At 34.8% G+C, this 17,990-nt stretch overlaps 1 protein-coding gene across 5 annotated transcripts in view; it reads left to right on the top strand.

The window, feature by feature from the left end:
- Positions 1-15,573, top strand: part of LOC109052144 (synaptotagmin-2-like) — a 41,977-nt gene extending 26,404 nt beyond the window's left edge. For 4 of the 5 annotated variants that reach the window (XM_042759119.1, XM_042759118.1, XM_042759117.1 and 1 more), the window contains 8 exons: positions 3,272-3,512; positions 4,698-4,858; positions 8,195-8,326; positions 10,335-10,502; positions 12,449-12,616; positions 12,755-12,872; positions 12,958-13,091; positions 13,993-15,573. In XM_042759119.1, the coding sequence (XP_042615053.1) occupies positions 3,299-3,512; positions 4,698-4,858; positions 8,195-8,326; positions 10,335-10,502; positions 12,449-12,616; positions 12,755-12,872; positions 12,958-13,091; positions 13,993-14,208 (1,311 nt within the window). In that variant the 5' untranslated portion in view covers positions 3,272-3,298 and the 3' untranslated portion in view covers positions 14,209-15,573. The remainder of the gene's footprint in view (positions 1-3,271; positions 3,513-4,697; positions 4,859-8,194; positions 8,327-10,334; positions 10,503-12,448; positions 12,617-12,754; positions 12,873-12,957; positions 13,092-13,992) is intronic. The other variant, XM_042759121.1, reaches the window with a different exon arrangement.
- The last annotated feature ends 2,417 nt before the right edge of the window (positions 15,574-17,990 follow it).

Below are 17,990 nucleotides of genomic sequence, written 5' to 3'. Positions count from 1 at the left end.
GGCAGAGAGAAGAGAGTACGAGAAGCATTCAGAGACACAGGCTATGTGTGGGGTCTTCTGAATTGGGAATAGCGAACATGCATTATAAACTTCTTTCAAATTAGAATCTGGTGGGTAATGCGATATAATGTTCAAGTGCTTATAAAAACATCTAAAGAATGTATCTTTAATTCTCCGGTACTGAAAGCAGAACCGATAAGGGAGATCTTGATATGTGTTGTGACAAAGCTCTTGAAAATTAACGTTACCTTTTTTGTTTGATATCTGTCATTTTGAAGCCGAAATAATCTCATATTACATAAATTTTTCTTTAGTATTAATTTGCCTACTATCGATCTGACAATGAAGACGCCATAATCACACACTCTGTCTCTCTCCCACTTTCTGATTTTTATTTTTTTTAATGGTGGGTGTTTAGCAGTTGGCTAGAGCAGTGCTGATTGGGGAGAACAGAGGTGCGCTCACTCTATTGGTTAGTAAGACTGTCACTCAAGGCTGGCAGTTAAGAATATGCTCTGGAACAGAGTAATATCCATTCCACATCGCAGGCTTTGCGATTAGCAAACCTCAACATCTCAAAATTTTATGATTAAAATTTTGATTAATCGCACAGCCCTAGATTCATCACATGCTCTACTCTTGGGGAATAGAGATGGTGACACAGCATTGTCAGTCAATAAAGCAGCTCTGAGCACAAATGCCAGCGGCACGCAGCAGGTGAGCTCTCCAGCGGCGGAGAACAGCGGGTAGATGTCAAGCTACTCCAGAAAATCAATGCAACCCCTCAAAGGCTGGTCTCTTCAGTGATTGCCACCTAAATGGTGCAGATTGGTTTTGCATGTATTGAAGGGTGGAGGCTGAGGATCTTGTCATTTTGAAGATTTATCCAGCATGGATTGGAAGGGAGATTTGCTAAATCAAACCCATTTGATTCTTTCAGAGAAGAACAGAGTACAAATGATAGTCAATAGCTGGCTTTGTTTAAATTGGTATTGAGTAGTATTTATGGTTGTTTATTGGCGGGTGGCGAGGAAAGAGGCAATCGTAGATTGTTTTTCTTAAGCATAGCTCTGATAGTTCAGATAAGCAGCTGACATTCAATTCATTTCACGTTTATTTGTATAGCGCTTTTTTACGATACAAATCCTTGCAAAGCAGCTTCACAGAAAATGAAAGTTTCTACATTACATTTAGGAGTAGTTTATCAGTGGAGAATGACTATGTCAAGGTGATGTCTATATGGCAAAAATACAGAAAAAATATCATGCAGTTAGTTAATGACGTATTCAAATAAACGGTGAACACTATTAACAGTGATGATTATATGTTGTGATCAAACGTATAGGAAAATTTTTACATATACTTAGGTGAAGATATTTCAGCAAGGAATAAGCTGAAAATTCTTGAGAGATTCCTCTCACTTATGCATTGCAATTCTGAAAAATAAATATTACATTTTATTTAACTTGTATTAATTCACTTGAATATTTTATTAATTATTTTAATCAAACATTCGTATAAATATTTTAATTGTAGTTTTTATTAAATATTTATTTTAATGAATAATTATTTATTAATAATTGTAAATTATATTATGTAATCATTTTTCTATAGTTAACAATATTTTTTCTTTTAAAAAATAGAGTATGGAAAACAAAACTAGAATGTTTTTACACAGTTATGCGTGTGTTTTCAAGACTCTTAATCACATCCAATATCTATATATCTTGTATGTTAAAAGTTATTTAGATAATGTTTATTTATTGCTGTCTATCCACCAGCAAAAATAAACTGGATTTTTTTGTGCCAGTATCTAGTTTCAAACCTCTTTATTAATCCACATATTCTCCATATAGTACATATCAGAGCTCCTTGTGATTCTTCCTGCTGTTTCACTTGATTTTAAATATTGTCTAGTAGAATGTACAACCTGCCAGCAGAGCTGCCCTCATTTAAAGTCATACGTTTTGTGTGTTTTCATTCACAAGGTTGTGTGAAGCTATTTGCAGTGACAGCAGATATTATCTGACATTTTGGAGGTGGATGCTGCAGTGAATGTGAATTCTCTCCGATTTCTGTTGCACACAAGGATGTAACTTTTTAATAACCTAAAGGAAAATTGGTGCAAAATTTACAGCAACCAGAACAAGTTGAATGCACTGAGGCGTCCCAGGACAAACTCTGTCGTGTTTTGTCCTGCAGTGCAGTGTTCTTGCACAGCATCCTTTAAAGTCTGTGTAAAGCCAATTCAGAGAATTGTTTCTGAACACATTATAAATGTTAGAAATGTATAGCTGAAAACACATTACAAAGACTGTGAACTATGTAGTACTGAATTGTGGAGGTAGAGCGTTACCATTTTCGTGTTTAGGATTTTTTGGGGGGGGCTAGAATCAGAAAATACTGCTTATTTTTTAAGGATTTTGATATATTATTTTATTTTCATTTTAATTTTTTAATCATTCAGATTTGGCCATGTCATGATCACCTGCTGGAGTGCCCATGAGCTCCTCTAGAGGGGACTCCCTCCCTCCCTGTTCACTATCTTTCTCACATTGACTCCATTCCCCATAATCCTTTGCACACACTCATCATCAGCACTCATTGTTTGCACCTGTGTCTTGTTAACCCTGTCTGCTTACTGCAATTCTAAGCTTCGTTTCCTGGTTCTCTTGCGTCTTATTTCCTGGATTTGTTTCCCTGCCTGTTTTGGATTTACCTTTGCTTGTGTTTTTTGCCCTGTTGTTGTTATTGTTCGGACTAATTGCCCGTGTTATGACCTTTGCCTGTTTTTGGACTTTGATTGTGGATTACCCCTTTAATAAATACTACGTCTGGTTCCACAACCTTCATGTACCTTTGCAGTTTTTATGACAGGCTGGGTGGTTAATAACACATTTTCTGTGGTGTGACAAACTCAAAACACATATTTAATATTGCTTTACACAGACTATAACGCCCTGAAGCTCTGACGCTTTATTTCTCTGTTTCATTATTTAAATGAAAGGCCATCCATTTCGTTATTAAAAAGAGCCGTCCATGTTGCTTCTGAGAGTTCTCAGCCTTGTTTTCTTTTCACTTGTGCTTCTTTGTTATGTATTCAAGAGGAAGCCTCTGGTTTGAAGCTTCTCATATTAATAAATATACTGTGAACATTTAATTTGAGTTCTTTTTGAAAAGCTGCACCCTTCACACATACAAATGTTCTTATCATCCTTACGATCAAAAAGCATTCCAGACTTCAATATTTGACTTCAGTAATCTTTTTTAGGGTCCTTGAGTGGTCGAGCCAGATATCATGAAGTGGAACCTCTTCAAAAAGAAGCCAGAAGCCATGGTGGGCCCGGAGCCCACAGGACTCGGCGGCACCCACCCGTCACACACCATGACGATGGCCCCCGCCGTCTCCACACCTGCAGACAACTCCACCGAATCTGAGAGACCCATCAACAAGAATGATGTCTTTGAGGAAATCAAAAGCAAGTTCCTTAATGAGATCGATAAAATCCCATGTAAGTCCTGCTGAGATATTTTACACTCCCACTAGATCAAGAAAATCAATACTGTATCATTATGCCAAAGATGCTTTATGGATTTTAACACTAGCCAATATGTCTGGTCCCTATAACAGACCTTATTTCTGATCTACAGTAGAAGTGCAATGCAATAAAGAGCAACTTAAAAAAATAGTTCACCCAAAAATGAATATTTGCAGAGAATTTACTCACCCTTTAAGCCATCCAAGATGTAGATACGTTTTTTTCCTTCATCGGAATGGATTTGAAGAAATTTTGCATTACATCACTTACTCACCAATGGATCCTCTGCAGTCAGAATGAGAGTCCAAAAAGCTGATAAAAACATCACAATCACCCACCAGTAATCCCCACCACTCCAGTCCATCAGTTAACATCTTATAAGGTGAAAACTGCTTGTTTTTTAAGAAGAAAATCCATCAAGACAATTTTAACTTCAAACTGTTGTTTCTGGCTTCAATACAAATCTTCTATCCAGAATAATGCTTCCTCCAGTGAAAAAGTTGTCTCTTCTGAATCAAATAATAGTAATAATGTATAAATAAATCTTCTGAATCAGGAGAGAAATATGCATAGATAGAGCACCATTTGCTAATGAAATTAGTTCAAAACAAATAGACGGATTTTGATGTGAGAGGACAACGGGTGATGGACTTTTTCACTTTGGACATTTTGGACTATTTTGGCCAGTAGCACATATTTAAAGACAGGCTGGAGTGGTGTGGGTTACTTGTGGATTATTGTGATGTTTTTATCAGATGTTTGCTCTTTTCATTCTGATGGCACCCATTCACTGCTGAGCAAGATATGTAATGCTACATTTCTCCAAATCTGTTCTGAAACAAATTCATCTACATCTTGGATGGCCTGAAGGTGAGAACAATTTTGGCAAATTTTCAATTTTGGGTTAGCTATTCTTTAACGTGATTTTTCTTTTTATAGCCCTTTAATTCAACATGCAATCTTAATTTTACGCGATCTATTTTTTTTGTTGAAAACATCTTTGCATTGTAATATTTAATTAAGATCTCATAACATGCTCCACCCTTTAGGTTGACATTTCACCAAATCACCTTCAGGAATCAACCCTTCACACGCTGCTCAGTGACAGCCTTTTGTCTGAATAAATCTCTTTGATTTTTATCCCATGATGCTCTGCAGTGCCTCCGTGGGCGCTCATCGCCATCGCTGTAGTGGCCGCCCTCCTCGTCCTCACCTGCTGCTTCTGTATCATTAAGAAATGCTGCTGTAAGAAGAAGAAGAACAAGAAAGGCAAAAAGGGAAAGGACGGCTTCAACATGAAGAACATGCAGGGTGGAGATGTATGTAACAGAGCGTTCAATAGCACCCAACATGACAGCATTACATAATGTAGCTAAAACAACTGATGCACATTTTAATCTGTTTGATTTTAGAAATAAAACTAGATGATATTAACTTCTGTATTAAATGAGGCACATCACTGAAATTAGTGTTACATCATTAAGAAATGAAAACAAGCCTCAGACCACTTTAGTGTGGGTTGCATTGATAATGAAGGAGAGTCTGTTATGTGATTAGCTTCATGGTTTGCTTTATTGTGTTTGTGAGTAATGTGAGTGTTTGGTTTTCTTTGAAGAGAAATGGACACTGGATGTTCCAAAACAAGTGTTTTGCTCTTGTAATTTGATCATAAAAAGATAGGAGCTTTAAAAATCATTCTAAGAAATGAGTGGCTTTAATTATGTCATTTCACACACACACACACACACACACACACACACACACACACACACACATATATATATATATATATATATATATATATATATAGTAAGTATCTTGAAATAACGTTACAGAATTCAGACCAGCAGTACAATTACGAGCGAAATATTGTTTTTTATTATTGAACAAGAAGTTACTGTAATAATGAGTAACTTACCTTTTATAGTCAGTATTACAAGTTACAACTTGCAATTCAAAGCACTTCAATGAGTCATTCATAAAGACACTCGATTGATTTGTCACTATATGAATCTGTGCTTTTGAACAAATTGGTTGAGTGAATGATTTAGTGACTCTTAAAGACAGTCACTTAATTTGTTGCTGAATGCATCACTGCTTTTTAATGAATCGGTTTGAACAACCTTTTTTCACAAGGATGCACATTTTGAGGATAACTATATATATATATCATTAAAATATATATTACTTTTAAAAGTAATGCATTACAATATTGTGTTACTTCATAAAAAAGTTAACTTAGTTAATTTTTTATGGAAAGTAATGCATTGAGTTACTTTTTGTCACCTGAGCCAGGCTTGCTTGTAAATTTTTTGTAACAAAAAAACCCCCAAAAGTTATATTTTTGGCAACTTTCACACCAGAAGAGCCTCAGACTGACGGAAGTACCTCTGGCTCTGCACCTCACTCCAGGAGGACAGGAGAGGTGTCAGTGAATAAATGTGAAAATATCTGCGTTAATTGTTTGAAAGAGTAGGAAATTTTCTTGTAAATTTAAAATAATGAAGTAAAGTAAGAAAAGGCACTCATTTCATAGTCTGATCCTTAAAAACATAATGCCAGAACTTTATTCCAAACCTATATGCATACAGATTTCTTAAACATGGCAGTGTTTCATTTCTCACAATGGTGCTCTTGGTGTTGTTTACTGTCTTGACTGTCTTTCGTTCTGTTTTATGGTGTGTCGTGAGTTCAACCTCTCCCTCTCTCTCTGCTCTCCTTCCTCCCACTATGTGTCTAATGCGCCGCGTTTCTTGACGCTCATGGGCGTCGGCGCTACGGTAGGTGGACGGATGAACGGCACAGCTGTTTGGCCGCTGAGTGCTAGCACCGCGTGGGTGGGATTGGATGGAATGGCTGTTGTTAACTTCTATGTTTAAAGCCTTTTGTACCTGCTGCTTGACAAGAATACAATTAAAAACAAAGGAAAGTTACTATGCAAATGAAAACCCCACTTAAGTGGACCGAAAATAATCACAAAGAGTCGTACTTGTGTAGGAGGTATGAATGGAATAACTATTAACTCACTAATACTGGCAAGATGTTTGGAGTTAGTAAGAGACGAGCCACAAGACTCACAATAAATGCATGTGTTAAAGGGCATGGCTGTTTTAACTGCACTAAAAGTCCTGATGTCTCAACCTTACGCTTGTACGCTTGTCATATAAGCTCTTGTTCTATGATCATACAACCAATTCAGTTTAATAAATATTAACACACATATATGAAATACCGGATTCTTTCAAAACATGTAAAATGACCAATTTGTTTTTAATATTAGCACGTATTCTGCTGTGCCCTTTAATTTGTTGCTATATGGATATGGTTAGGAACTGACTTGAGAGTGACAATTTTTTTGGTGGCACATTAAAATATATATATAAAAAAAATTAAATCTGGGGCCGGTTGCATAAAAGGTTTAGACCGGTCTTGCAAGATAATCATCCAATTTTTTTCTTTAAAACTGGTCATAAAGTTTTTAAACTTCAGTTACATAAAAGCATAGATTAGTCTAAGTTAAATCCAAAAATACGACTGATTACTTATTGGCTAACTGCTAGTTGGTCAATCTTATACTTTAGTATGAGTTTTTGGTTTATGAAACTGTTTACATTTGTTTTTCATTTTCTTTTAAAAACTTGGTTAATCGTTTGATCCCTGAATGATACTGTCCTGATGATGTAATGCACAAAGATTCAGTTCATTAAGCATAATAATTCTTTTATGTATCATTTTTACATATAGTGAACCCAAAAACTATTTAGACACTTCAGCCACACTTAAAAATGTCTCAGTGTAATTGCATTAGATAACAAAATATCAAACCAAGTGGCATTTGAGACACAAGTGATGCTCGATTTTGATATGTTGCTATCTAATTCCAGGTTTTTCATCATTTCTTTTAAAAATATTCTGTATGTCTATTATTTTCATAGGTAATGATGGTAATAATGTTTGTTAATGTTAACATTGAAGACTCTTGTTGTAATGCAATGACTTTCAGACATTTGGAAGTGTGATAAGTGTCCAAATACTTTGTAAGGCCACTGCTCAATGCTGGAATCGTGACCTATTTGTGGAAACAAAAAAAAAATTCTGCACATTATAGATTTTTTTTCTCTTCCTGCAGTTTGGATGATGTTCAAAAACACACAAGAACAACATGTCAGCCTTTCATACGCCAAGAATAGCACAAAGGAGTCTTTTCTTCTTTGAAAATTTGCTGTCATCACTCGTTCCCCGGAGTATCACTGATGAACAGTTAAATTTATCATGCTGATGAGGAAACGCTTGCATGCCAAATTATGCATATCATTTGATGTTATTTTTTTTTCCATTTAGTATCAATGATAATTTGAATATAGAGTCAAAACATCATTTTATTAAACTCTGGAAAGCCAAGATAAGCAAACAGAAAAAAGTGTCACCAATAGAAATTGTGAACTCGAGTCATTTGCAACATCCAGCTCTGAATGACAACATTACTCCGAGTGCGCTATGGCAGATAACTAGTAGGTCAGGCCAGGTAAAAGCATCTCTCCAACCTTACTGCAACTGACCGGGCCCTGAGCTTGTGGCATGCTTTTAGTCAGGAACCAGATTTTCTTTCATCCCAGACATCGACTTGCTAAAACGATTTGCCATTTGCCCTACAGAAACACCAGGATGATGATGATGAAGAAGGAGAAACTGGTTTGACGGAGGAGGAGAAAGAGGAAGAGGAAAAAGAAGTGGAGAAACTTGGAAAGCTTCAGTATTCTTTGGATTACGACTTCCAGGATAACAAGGTTAGAATGACATTATATGCTGGAATATAAACTGAATCATATCTGCTGAATGAAATCCAATGCTAGTTTCATACTAAATTTGGGATGCTTATTCCAATAATAGTGGCTGTTCTACTCAAGCACGTCACATTTTATCACAAAAAAATGATGCATTTTGTAGCATTTTTGCTTTCGACAGCCAGTTGTCTTGCATTATCCCTTAATCAGCATAAAAACATCACAAAGCCATGATTCCTCTGAGCCAGATTACAACCAATTTGTTCCGTTTTCAGCCCATTTTCACATGTATTATTTTATGCTTAATCCTGATTTCAAGGTCAGTGATTGGTCTGCTACATCTGCAGGTGTATTCTACTACATCCAAACAGCCACTGAATATTACAGATTTTTACAGAAAAAACGTATTTATTATTTTAGAAACGTGTTTATTTAAGGTTCTTCAACATTAAATGGAGTATGTGAATATATTTTTCCAGGTTTTTGCATATTGTAAGTTAAGTGATACCTTTTGAAAACTTTTGTTGACTGCTTTTTAAATTTTTACATTTTAATTTCAATTTTGCTTTTGTTGTTTTGATATATAAGCTGATACAGTTTATATATAATTTGAATATGCATTTGCATTTTGTGAAAACAAAAATGTGATGGAAAGTTTTAATTGATATTTTTAAACTCACTATCATCAAATGAGGTAATATAAGGGCTTTTTTTGCGAATATATTCAGGGTTTTTTTTTTTTTAGATGCTGGGGTATTTTATAAACTATTTCTAAATTTAAAATCTTTGTGAATGAAATGTATCGTCAGTTATTCATCCTGTCTCATATTAAAATATATTAAGATGCATTTGGCCACAATTATGTGATTAAGAAAGTAAGTGTTGGAGTAATTCATGGGAATTTTGTGAAGATTCTCAAGAATCCAGCATGTTTATGTTTGTACCGACATGAGGCTGAGTAAACAATGACAGATTTTTTTTTTGTTTTTTTGGGAGCTGTTCCTTTAACTAGTACATCTCTTTAAAGTTCCCTGTATGATGGTTTTGGGGAAAGTTTGTGCTCCTACAGTGCTGTAATTTTTACTAATGTCTCCGTCACAGCTGTAGGTAAAGTTGCTTACGGCTCACCAAAATGAGTTTAAGCAAGCGTTAATGACAGTGAACCGTTATTCTTACTATGTGCTTTAATGCAGTCAGATCCCATTTTAATATGCATAAAGCCACAGGGATATTAATAGAGTGTCGTTACACTGGAACAGTACAATGGAAGTCGTGAAAAAGAAATTTAAGAAAAATATTTTTTTATGTTTTTAAAAGAAGTCTCTTGCTCACCAAGGCTGCATTTATTTGATGAAAAATATAGTAAAAACAGTGTTATTATGAAATTTGATTACAATTTCAAATAAGTGTTTTCGAATATAATTTATTTCTGTGATCAAAGCTGAATTTTCAGCATCATTACTCCAGTCTTCAGTGTCACATGATCTTCAGAAATCATTCTAATATGCTGATTTGCTGCTCGAGAAACATTTCTGATTATCAATGTTGAAAACAGCTTCATATTTTTGCAAAAAAGATAATAGATTTTTTTTTTTTCATTATTTCAGGCGGAACAGCATTTCATTTGAAATAGAAATATTTTTGTAACATTATTAAAAAACAACAACATACAAATAAAAAACCTTACCGACCCCAAACTTTTGAACAGTAGTGTATTTATAAACAATACTTTCAGTTTACATTTCAGTTTAAATTAATGCATAAAGCCTGAGAGGCATTTCACAACCCTTTCTGTACTGTTATTTATTGTGTGACAGCACATCTCAAAGAAAAATTGTAGTGTAAATTTCTCAAGAAAAATCTGAGAAGCAGATTATTTGCTCTTCATTTAATCTCACTTAAAATATACCAAAGAGATCTCTTTAGGGATTTAAATTATTTCTACAAGATATTCTTTCCATTCACTGTATCTCTTCTCTTGCTTCTATTTGTCCTTTGTTTTTATCCACAGCTGACTGTGGGAATCTTACAATGTGCCGATCTGATTTCCATGGACTCTGGCGGAACATCCGACCCTTACGTTAAAGTGTTCATCCTACCAGACAAGAAGAAGAAGTTTGACACTAAGGTGCACAAAAAGACCCTCAACCCAGTGTTCAATGAATCCTTTGTCTTTAAGGTAAGACATTTACCATTTTAAAATATCCTTAAAGAGTATATATTATAAACACTATATGTAACCCTGAAGCACAAAAGCAGTCATAAGTCGCTGGGGTATATTTGTAGCAATAGCCAAAAATACATTGTATGGGTCAAAATTATTGATTTTTATTTTATGCCAAAAATCATTAGGATATTAAGTAAAGATCATGTTCCATGAAGATATTTTATACATTTCCTAATGTATATATATGAAAACTTCATTTTTGATTAGTAATATGCATTGCTAAGAACTTCATTTGAACAACTTTAAAGGTGATTTTCTCAATATTTAGATTTTTTTGCACCCTCAGATTCCAGACTTTCAAATAGTTGTATCTCGACCAAATATTGTCCTCCTAACAAACCATACATCAATGGAAAGACGATTTATTCAGCTTTGAGATGATGTATAAAACTCAATCTTGAAAAATTTACCCTGAAGAAGTTTTGTGCTCCAGTGTCACATATATTCTTAATTAATCACATAAATGATTTCTCAAAAGTCAAACACGTTTTTTTTTTTTTTATATATATATATATATAATGAAACTTGTGTGATGAGTAAAACCCCTGCTCTTAACACATTACATATATTGAAGAAAACAAAAATACTGATATGCCTCGAGTGATGTTGGTCTGTCATTAGTGTTCATTGGCTGTTTTCTGCAACACCAGCATTTTGGTCTTAATGCTTCCAGCAGCTCCTGAATGAGCTTTAGTTTCCCAGAGCCAGTAATGAGCTCCGGGGGGGCCGAGCATCCTCTGGTGGACACTGTTAGAGCTCTAATAGTCTCACTCTGAGAAAAGTGATCTAGGACAGGAACAGTTGGCCATCTTCAAAGCCCCTGGCTTACGCTGACTGTGTTTCTAAAAATGGATTGCCCGTATCTGCTCACTGTACGAGCGAGACAAAGCCAAGTGAGGAGGAGGTTTTCTCATGCAAATAATGTAAAAAATAATTATAAGAACACTGTAAAATCAGCTGTAAACAATGTAATTTTCTATAAAAATTCTTAAATATATATGGTTATATATTTTAAGATATTAAACTATTTTATTATGTATTAATATTTAATTTTTTAATATTTAAAAAAAATAAAAGAAAGATTATAGGCTGATACACATCGTCACAAATACATTTTATATATTATACTGTTTGATTATTTATAACAATTTAATATTTTAATATTTAAACAAAAATGAAAAAAATAAAGTTTATAGGCTTCGAGTCACAGTCAAAAACATTTAATATATTTTTTTTAAAACAATATACTATTTGATTATGTATTATAATTTAATATTTTAATATTTAAAAAATGTTTATCAGTTTGATTGAAATTAGTCACAAAGTTTTAATATACTTTAATATATTATACTATGTGATCAAAAACATTTATGGTTTGGATTCACAGTCGCACACTTTTTAATATATTATATAATATATTTTATAAAATAATATGATGTTTATATTTTAATATGTCAGACTTTAAAAATGTTTATAGGCTTTGATTCACAGTCACAAAATTTAAATATATTTTAATATATAATAATAATTAATTAGAACATTGCATTTTTTAAAAATCAGTCTATCTATCTATCTATCTATCTATCTATCGATCGATCTATCTATCTATCTATCTATCTATCTATCTATCTATCTATCTATCTATCTATCTATCTATCTATCTATCTATCTATCTATCTATTGTTTTATCTATCTATCTATCTATCTATCTATCTATCTATCTATCTATCTATCTATCTATCTATCTATCTATGGCAGAACTTATATATATCCTATATATAACAACCCTCAAAGGGCAATATGTTCTGTTCTTAGATTTATAGCTCAGCTCTGCAAAAACTGTTTGAAACTCTTTTATACATATTTATGTCATTTTTTCTCAATGGTTTCCATGTTAGATCCCGTACCAGGAGCTGGGTGGGAAGACGCTGGTCATGTCCGTGTACGACTACGACCGCTTCTCCAAGCACGACATCATCGGTGAGGTCAAGCTACCCATGAACACTCTGGATCTGGGTCAGCCGATCGAGGAGTGGAGAGACCTGGACAGCGCTGAGAAAGAGGAGGTGATTATTAGATGATCTAATATTATTATCTATTTTTTAACTGGTTCTAGACAGATTTAAAAAGAAAGCTAGCAGAAATGCATTGGATCAGTACCTTCAAATCATAAACGATCACCCGCTGAAATCTTTTCCATACAGCCGGAGAAGCTTGGTGACATCTGCATCTCTCTGCGTTACGTTCCTACTGCGGGCAAACTGACCGTTTGCATCCTCGAAGCCAAGAACCTGAAGAAGATGGACGTGGGCGGCCTGTCTGGTGAGAAACAAGCTGAGATATATGAGACCAGCAAGATACGTTTCATATGTTTGATGCAATTAACTCGACATTTGACCTTTTGCAGACCCGTATGTGAAGATCCAGCTATTGCAGAACGGCAAGCGTCTAAAGAAGAAGAAGACTACGGTGAAGAAGAACACACTGAACCCATACTACAATGAGTCCTTCAGCTTTGAGATCCCTCTGGAGCAGATGCAGGTAGATTTTGAATTATTATTATCTGTTTGGAAAAGTCACATCACATAGTAGTACATAAGATATTTTCAAATTCATCATTGCTTTTGTGTATATTTTTCCAAGCAAATCCAAGACAAAATACAAAAAAAATAAAAAAATAAAATCAAGGCAAAAAATTGACATATAAGTAAATAAAAATAACAAAATCTCAATATTTTAGTTTAGAAAGAAGAGAGAAGATACATCAGGGACAGAAATATAATTATTACATTTTGACACATTTTTGTCGCGATGCTACAGAAAAAAAAATATGAATGAATAAATTAATGAATTTGTTTTCGTGACAGAAGCTCCGCAGTGCAACAGAATGACAGCGACAGAATGACAGAAGTATAATTAATAACTTCTATAAATTTATATACAGTTGGTGTCACAGACTGTAAACCAATTCTATGTAATTGTTTTCTTAGAAGCAGCTAACATTACTTCAAATAAATATTGTTAATCTGTAATATTTTGGGGTGTAAATCCCAAATAAAGTACCTCAAATGGAAATGGAAATTTAATATCCAAAACATATTTTATAATTTCATGGACATTCACCTTAAAGGTATTAATTTTATTACAACTCCAAAAAAATATGGTAATAATTAGCATTTATATGTCCACATTATATCCGCCACAATAAATCTTCTGAAAAATAAAAAAAGTTTTACCAGAATTTCTACCAGAATAATGATTGATGATTAATGATTTTCTTTAATGATTAATGATTCTTGAACATACAGTAAAATCAGAAATATCGATAGAGTTTGAACAGTTTTTGTATTTTGAATAGTATTTGATGCAGTTTTTACAACCATATTTTATAATAGACTAGAATTAGTTTGGCTAAATGATTTCTGTGTTTGTTTTTCACTAGAAAATCCTTGTGGCGGTGACGGTCTTCGACTACGATAAGATCGGCAAAAACGATGCCATCGGGAAGATCTTCATTGGCAGCAAAGCCTCAGGCACAGCGCTCAAGCACTGGTCTGACATGTTGGCCAACCCGCGCCGCCCCATCGCTCAATGGCATCCCCTCCAACCGGAGGAAGACATCGACGGTGCTCTGGCTGCCCTTAATGCCAAGAAGTAACCTCTCGCATCTCAACCTGACTAACCAACTAACTAACCAACCCGCCAATGCATGACACCCCACACTCATCCGTACACGCTCTGCCAGTTTGTTTCGCATAATCACCTACAAAAATATTCTAAAGAATATACTTGAAAAGATGAACAATATCACATGTTCGCCACATAGCATAAACCAAGGCAAATAACATTGTGCACCTAAATAGCGAAAGCAAAAGTAGCAGGAGTGATATTTTACACAACGTTTTCTACTTTGCAGTCCAATTTGCCAGACACTACACAATATGCAAATACAAAAAAAGTAAAAACCAACGATGAAAGTGCACCAAAAAATCTGTAAACAAACCAACTATTTGCCTAAAAAACTAGTTAACTGGATTAAATATTTCAAAAGGCTTTTATTTCATTCAGTGAACAGGAAGGAATTTGTTTCAGGATGTTGTTTGTCGGATATACTGGTGACGTGGAATTTTGTGCCTAATCATAAGTGCAAATAATAGTGAGTTTATGTTGCAAATATCTACACATTTGCACAATTACAAAGCAATGCTCATGTTCACTTAAACATCCCAGGAGAAGAAAGTGGTGTGAGGCAGATTTGTTTACATTGTCGATGGGTAAATTAGGCCTTTGGGCCATAAGACACGTCAAAACATTGCATTTGCATACATGTGCCCAAAAGAAAGAGGATTCAGGTCTATGGTTTTGTAATAGTGCAGTTAGGACTATATTAATAAATAGGCTAATAATAATTTATGAAATGTTGCAATAAACATTCAACATGAGTCAAGCATGTCAGTGTAAAGATATAGACACACACTAACAGTCTCTTTTACTGTAATGCTGCGATTACAGTGCCAAATCCAGACGTTCGTGTATCTCTCATATAGAAGATCCCATGTGGCCAAACCTGACAGGCACTAAAGCTGGCTGTGAATGTATCGTGGGATCATACAAATGAAATTTGCACTCAGTCGGTGTGTCCTTGAGAGCTCACTGTCATGTGTTCATGATCTGCTTCACATACAGTACATTTGAATTCTTGGTTGACGTCACTGCCACCTTTGTTCGGAGCTCAAACTCACCCGAGTTCATTCAGTAAACTCCACTCTCCGAGATGCCAATGTTTTAACTAGAAGAGAATAGTAAGTGGCGGTTAACTGGGTGTTTGGTAAACTAGACTAAATAAAGCAATCCACTCTTCATCCCCAACGATGCTTGTGTATATATGCATTGATCAGATTGGTTTCTACAGCATGTACCTATAAATCGATGTACATAGAAGCATGTTTTAAAGATAGAGCATAATTATATTGTGTACGTGTGGCATTTGTCCTTTTGATAATAAAATGTAGAGGAAAGAAAATGCACTGAATGCACATTTTATGAAATTTCCCTGAAAGGGCGTAAGATATTTAAAAATATATTAATATAGAGTTTTTCAAAATACTTGTAAATTTGCAACAGAGCTGTGTGTAACGTGAGTGTTAGACTCATGCTTGTGGTGTCAGTTTAACTTCATTTGCATTTATTTACCTTTTTTTGTCCAGTCAATGTGTATTTATCAAGTTTATGTGTTTGTTTTGTCCTGTTGATGTGAAAATAAGAAATAAAAATGTTCAGGTTGTGAATTTACAGGAATGTCTTGTTATGGTGAATTTCACAAAAAACATGTCTGGGTTACATTTCACCACAAAACCAGAAGACACAAATAAAGTGTATTTTGCATTTTAGGACCATTTATTTTATTATTATTTTATTTTATTGCTTTGCATTGCATTATAGTAATGAGAATTCAGTGGGAAAATGTGCTTAATTTTTATGATGATAATGCAAAATGTAATAATGGTCCTAAAATAGGCTTCATTTTCTCCCCGTGAAATATATATATATACTCTTTCTTTCTTTTGATTTTGGGGTGAAAATGACCTGAATGTTGTTTCATGAGATTCACCTGTTAATGTACTGTGTGCAAAACCACTTGCTGAAACTAGAAGCCATATGCATGGGCCCTCGCAAGAGCTCATCGTTTTCGGACAAAACAAACACCTCAACAGAAACCAATAATAATAACCCTCACGCATTTGAGCCAAAATGATGCGTGAGCAACTGTCTGTTCAAAGACGGTTTTGGTTTTATAATTCTTAATAACTGAAAGGATATTGCCAGGTATGAAAGTGATGCCCTCATGTTTATAGTACAACTGAAGTCATTTGAGATTACATAATAAACAACATATTCACATAATTGCTTGCAAATAAGATGTATATGGTGATCCAAATGTACAGTTGCATGATTTTATAATGCAATATGTGAAATTGACAACCAGCCCAAATAGATCTCCGTTGTTTTTTATTTGTAAAATTAATTTTGAGATGAGTTTGCATATGATTTTCTGAATAACTACGCTGTATATTTTCACATAATTGATCCTTCGTTTTCTTCATTTTATAAAATTACTGATCAAATGGCACCTCTGAAGTATTTTATTTCCGTGTTTTACACAGGGGCAGCTGAATGTTTGTCTAAATTAAAACATAGAGAGGCCAGGATTGATAATGAATTAATAAAGATGGTCTTTTAGTGGCCATTCGGACATCTTTAATGTTTTTAAGCCCTTCACTGAATGCTCGCTCTGTTGTATGTAATCATTTATTTTCATTAGACCTTGCACTGTCTACTGCTGCTTAGGAATATCTGTCTGCTTCTGTGTGTTGTACTTTGCGATTGGACCAATGTAGAAGAATGTCTTAATGTTCTGCTTCTGTGGACGTGAATCAAACTGCAGGGCTCTGGTGTTCCTCTGCAGAGCAAGCAACAAAATCCCAGTCTTCCCTGGGACACTGTGGATGCCAGTCGACTGGCCCCCTTCCCTCTCTGTGTTGAGACAGTTTTCCATTCTTATACAGGACCATACAGTCACAAAGACCTTCCCGATGCAATACTGCCAACATCTCAGCTTACTAACATCTAACACTCCCGTCCATCCCATCTAAAGACTCTCCCAAAGAACTGATGCCTTCCTTTTGCGTTCGTCCTGTGTGGAGGTTCCAGTGTTGTCGATTCCTTTCGTGGATGCTTTGGCATGCTTAGAAACCCCCTTCTACAAATGAACACATCGGCCACTGAAGAAAAAAGCAACTGGCCACTGGTGTAGCTTCTTGTCATCCTGTGCAACCAATGTGAAAACCTCCATGAAACCCAACCAGTAGAACGTCTACATGCAGATTTCTCCATGAGTTATCGATTACTTAATCGTAGGAAATAAAGATCTTTTAAATATATTGGTGTGTAAGTTCTTGAAATGAAAATCTGATGAGTGGCTGAATGATTACTACTATGTCCATCTAAGCTTCTGTGGGATTTTTATTTTATTTATTTATTTTCTAGTAAGCTACTACAAGATTCTTTTAATAATACAGTATTTTAACCAGAACAAGATGTTTGTCGTATCTATCCATGTGTTTGATACTGCAAACTCGCTCACTGAGCGGCAAATGTGTGCTCGCGCTAATTATTCTTCAGTGGTAATCGGTGAATTTTGGTTCACTGTGATTGGTCCATCCTTACTTGTGCTGAGAAATGTAACAGGCACCACGTGACAAAGTCCATGCACTTCAGCGGCGCGCTGAACGATAAATAAAACATCTTAGAGTAAAAAGAAAGCTATTAAATTTAAATAAAACATTTTAGAATTAAAATATAACAAATATCACTTAAACCCACCGTCTCTGCCGTTTATTATATGTCTGAAATGTGTCCTCCTGTGCAGCAGGTGGCAGT

Source organism: Cyprinus carpio, chromosome A6, assembly GCF_018340385.1.
Source record: "Cyprinus carpio isolate SPL01 chromosome A6, ASM1834038v1, whole genome shotgun sequence".
Lineage (NCBI taxonomy): Eukaryota > Metazoa > Chordata > Actinopteri > Cypriniformes > Cyprinidae > Cyprinus > Cyprinus carpio.
The sequence above is the reverse complement of the archived record's forward strand: the minus strand, read 5'-3'. Positions and strand labels throughout refer to the sequence as shown.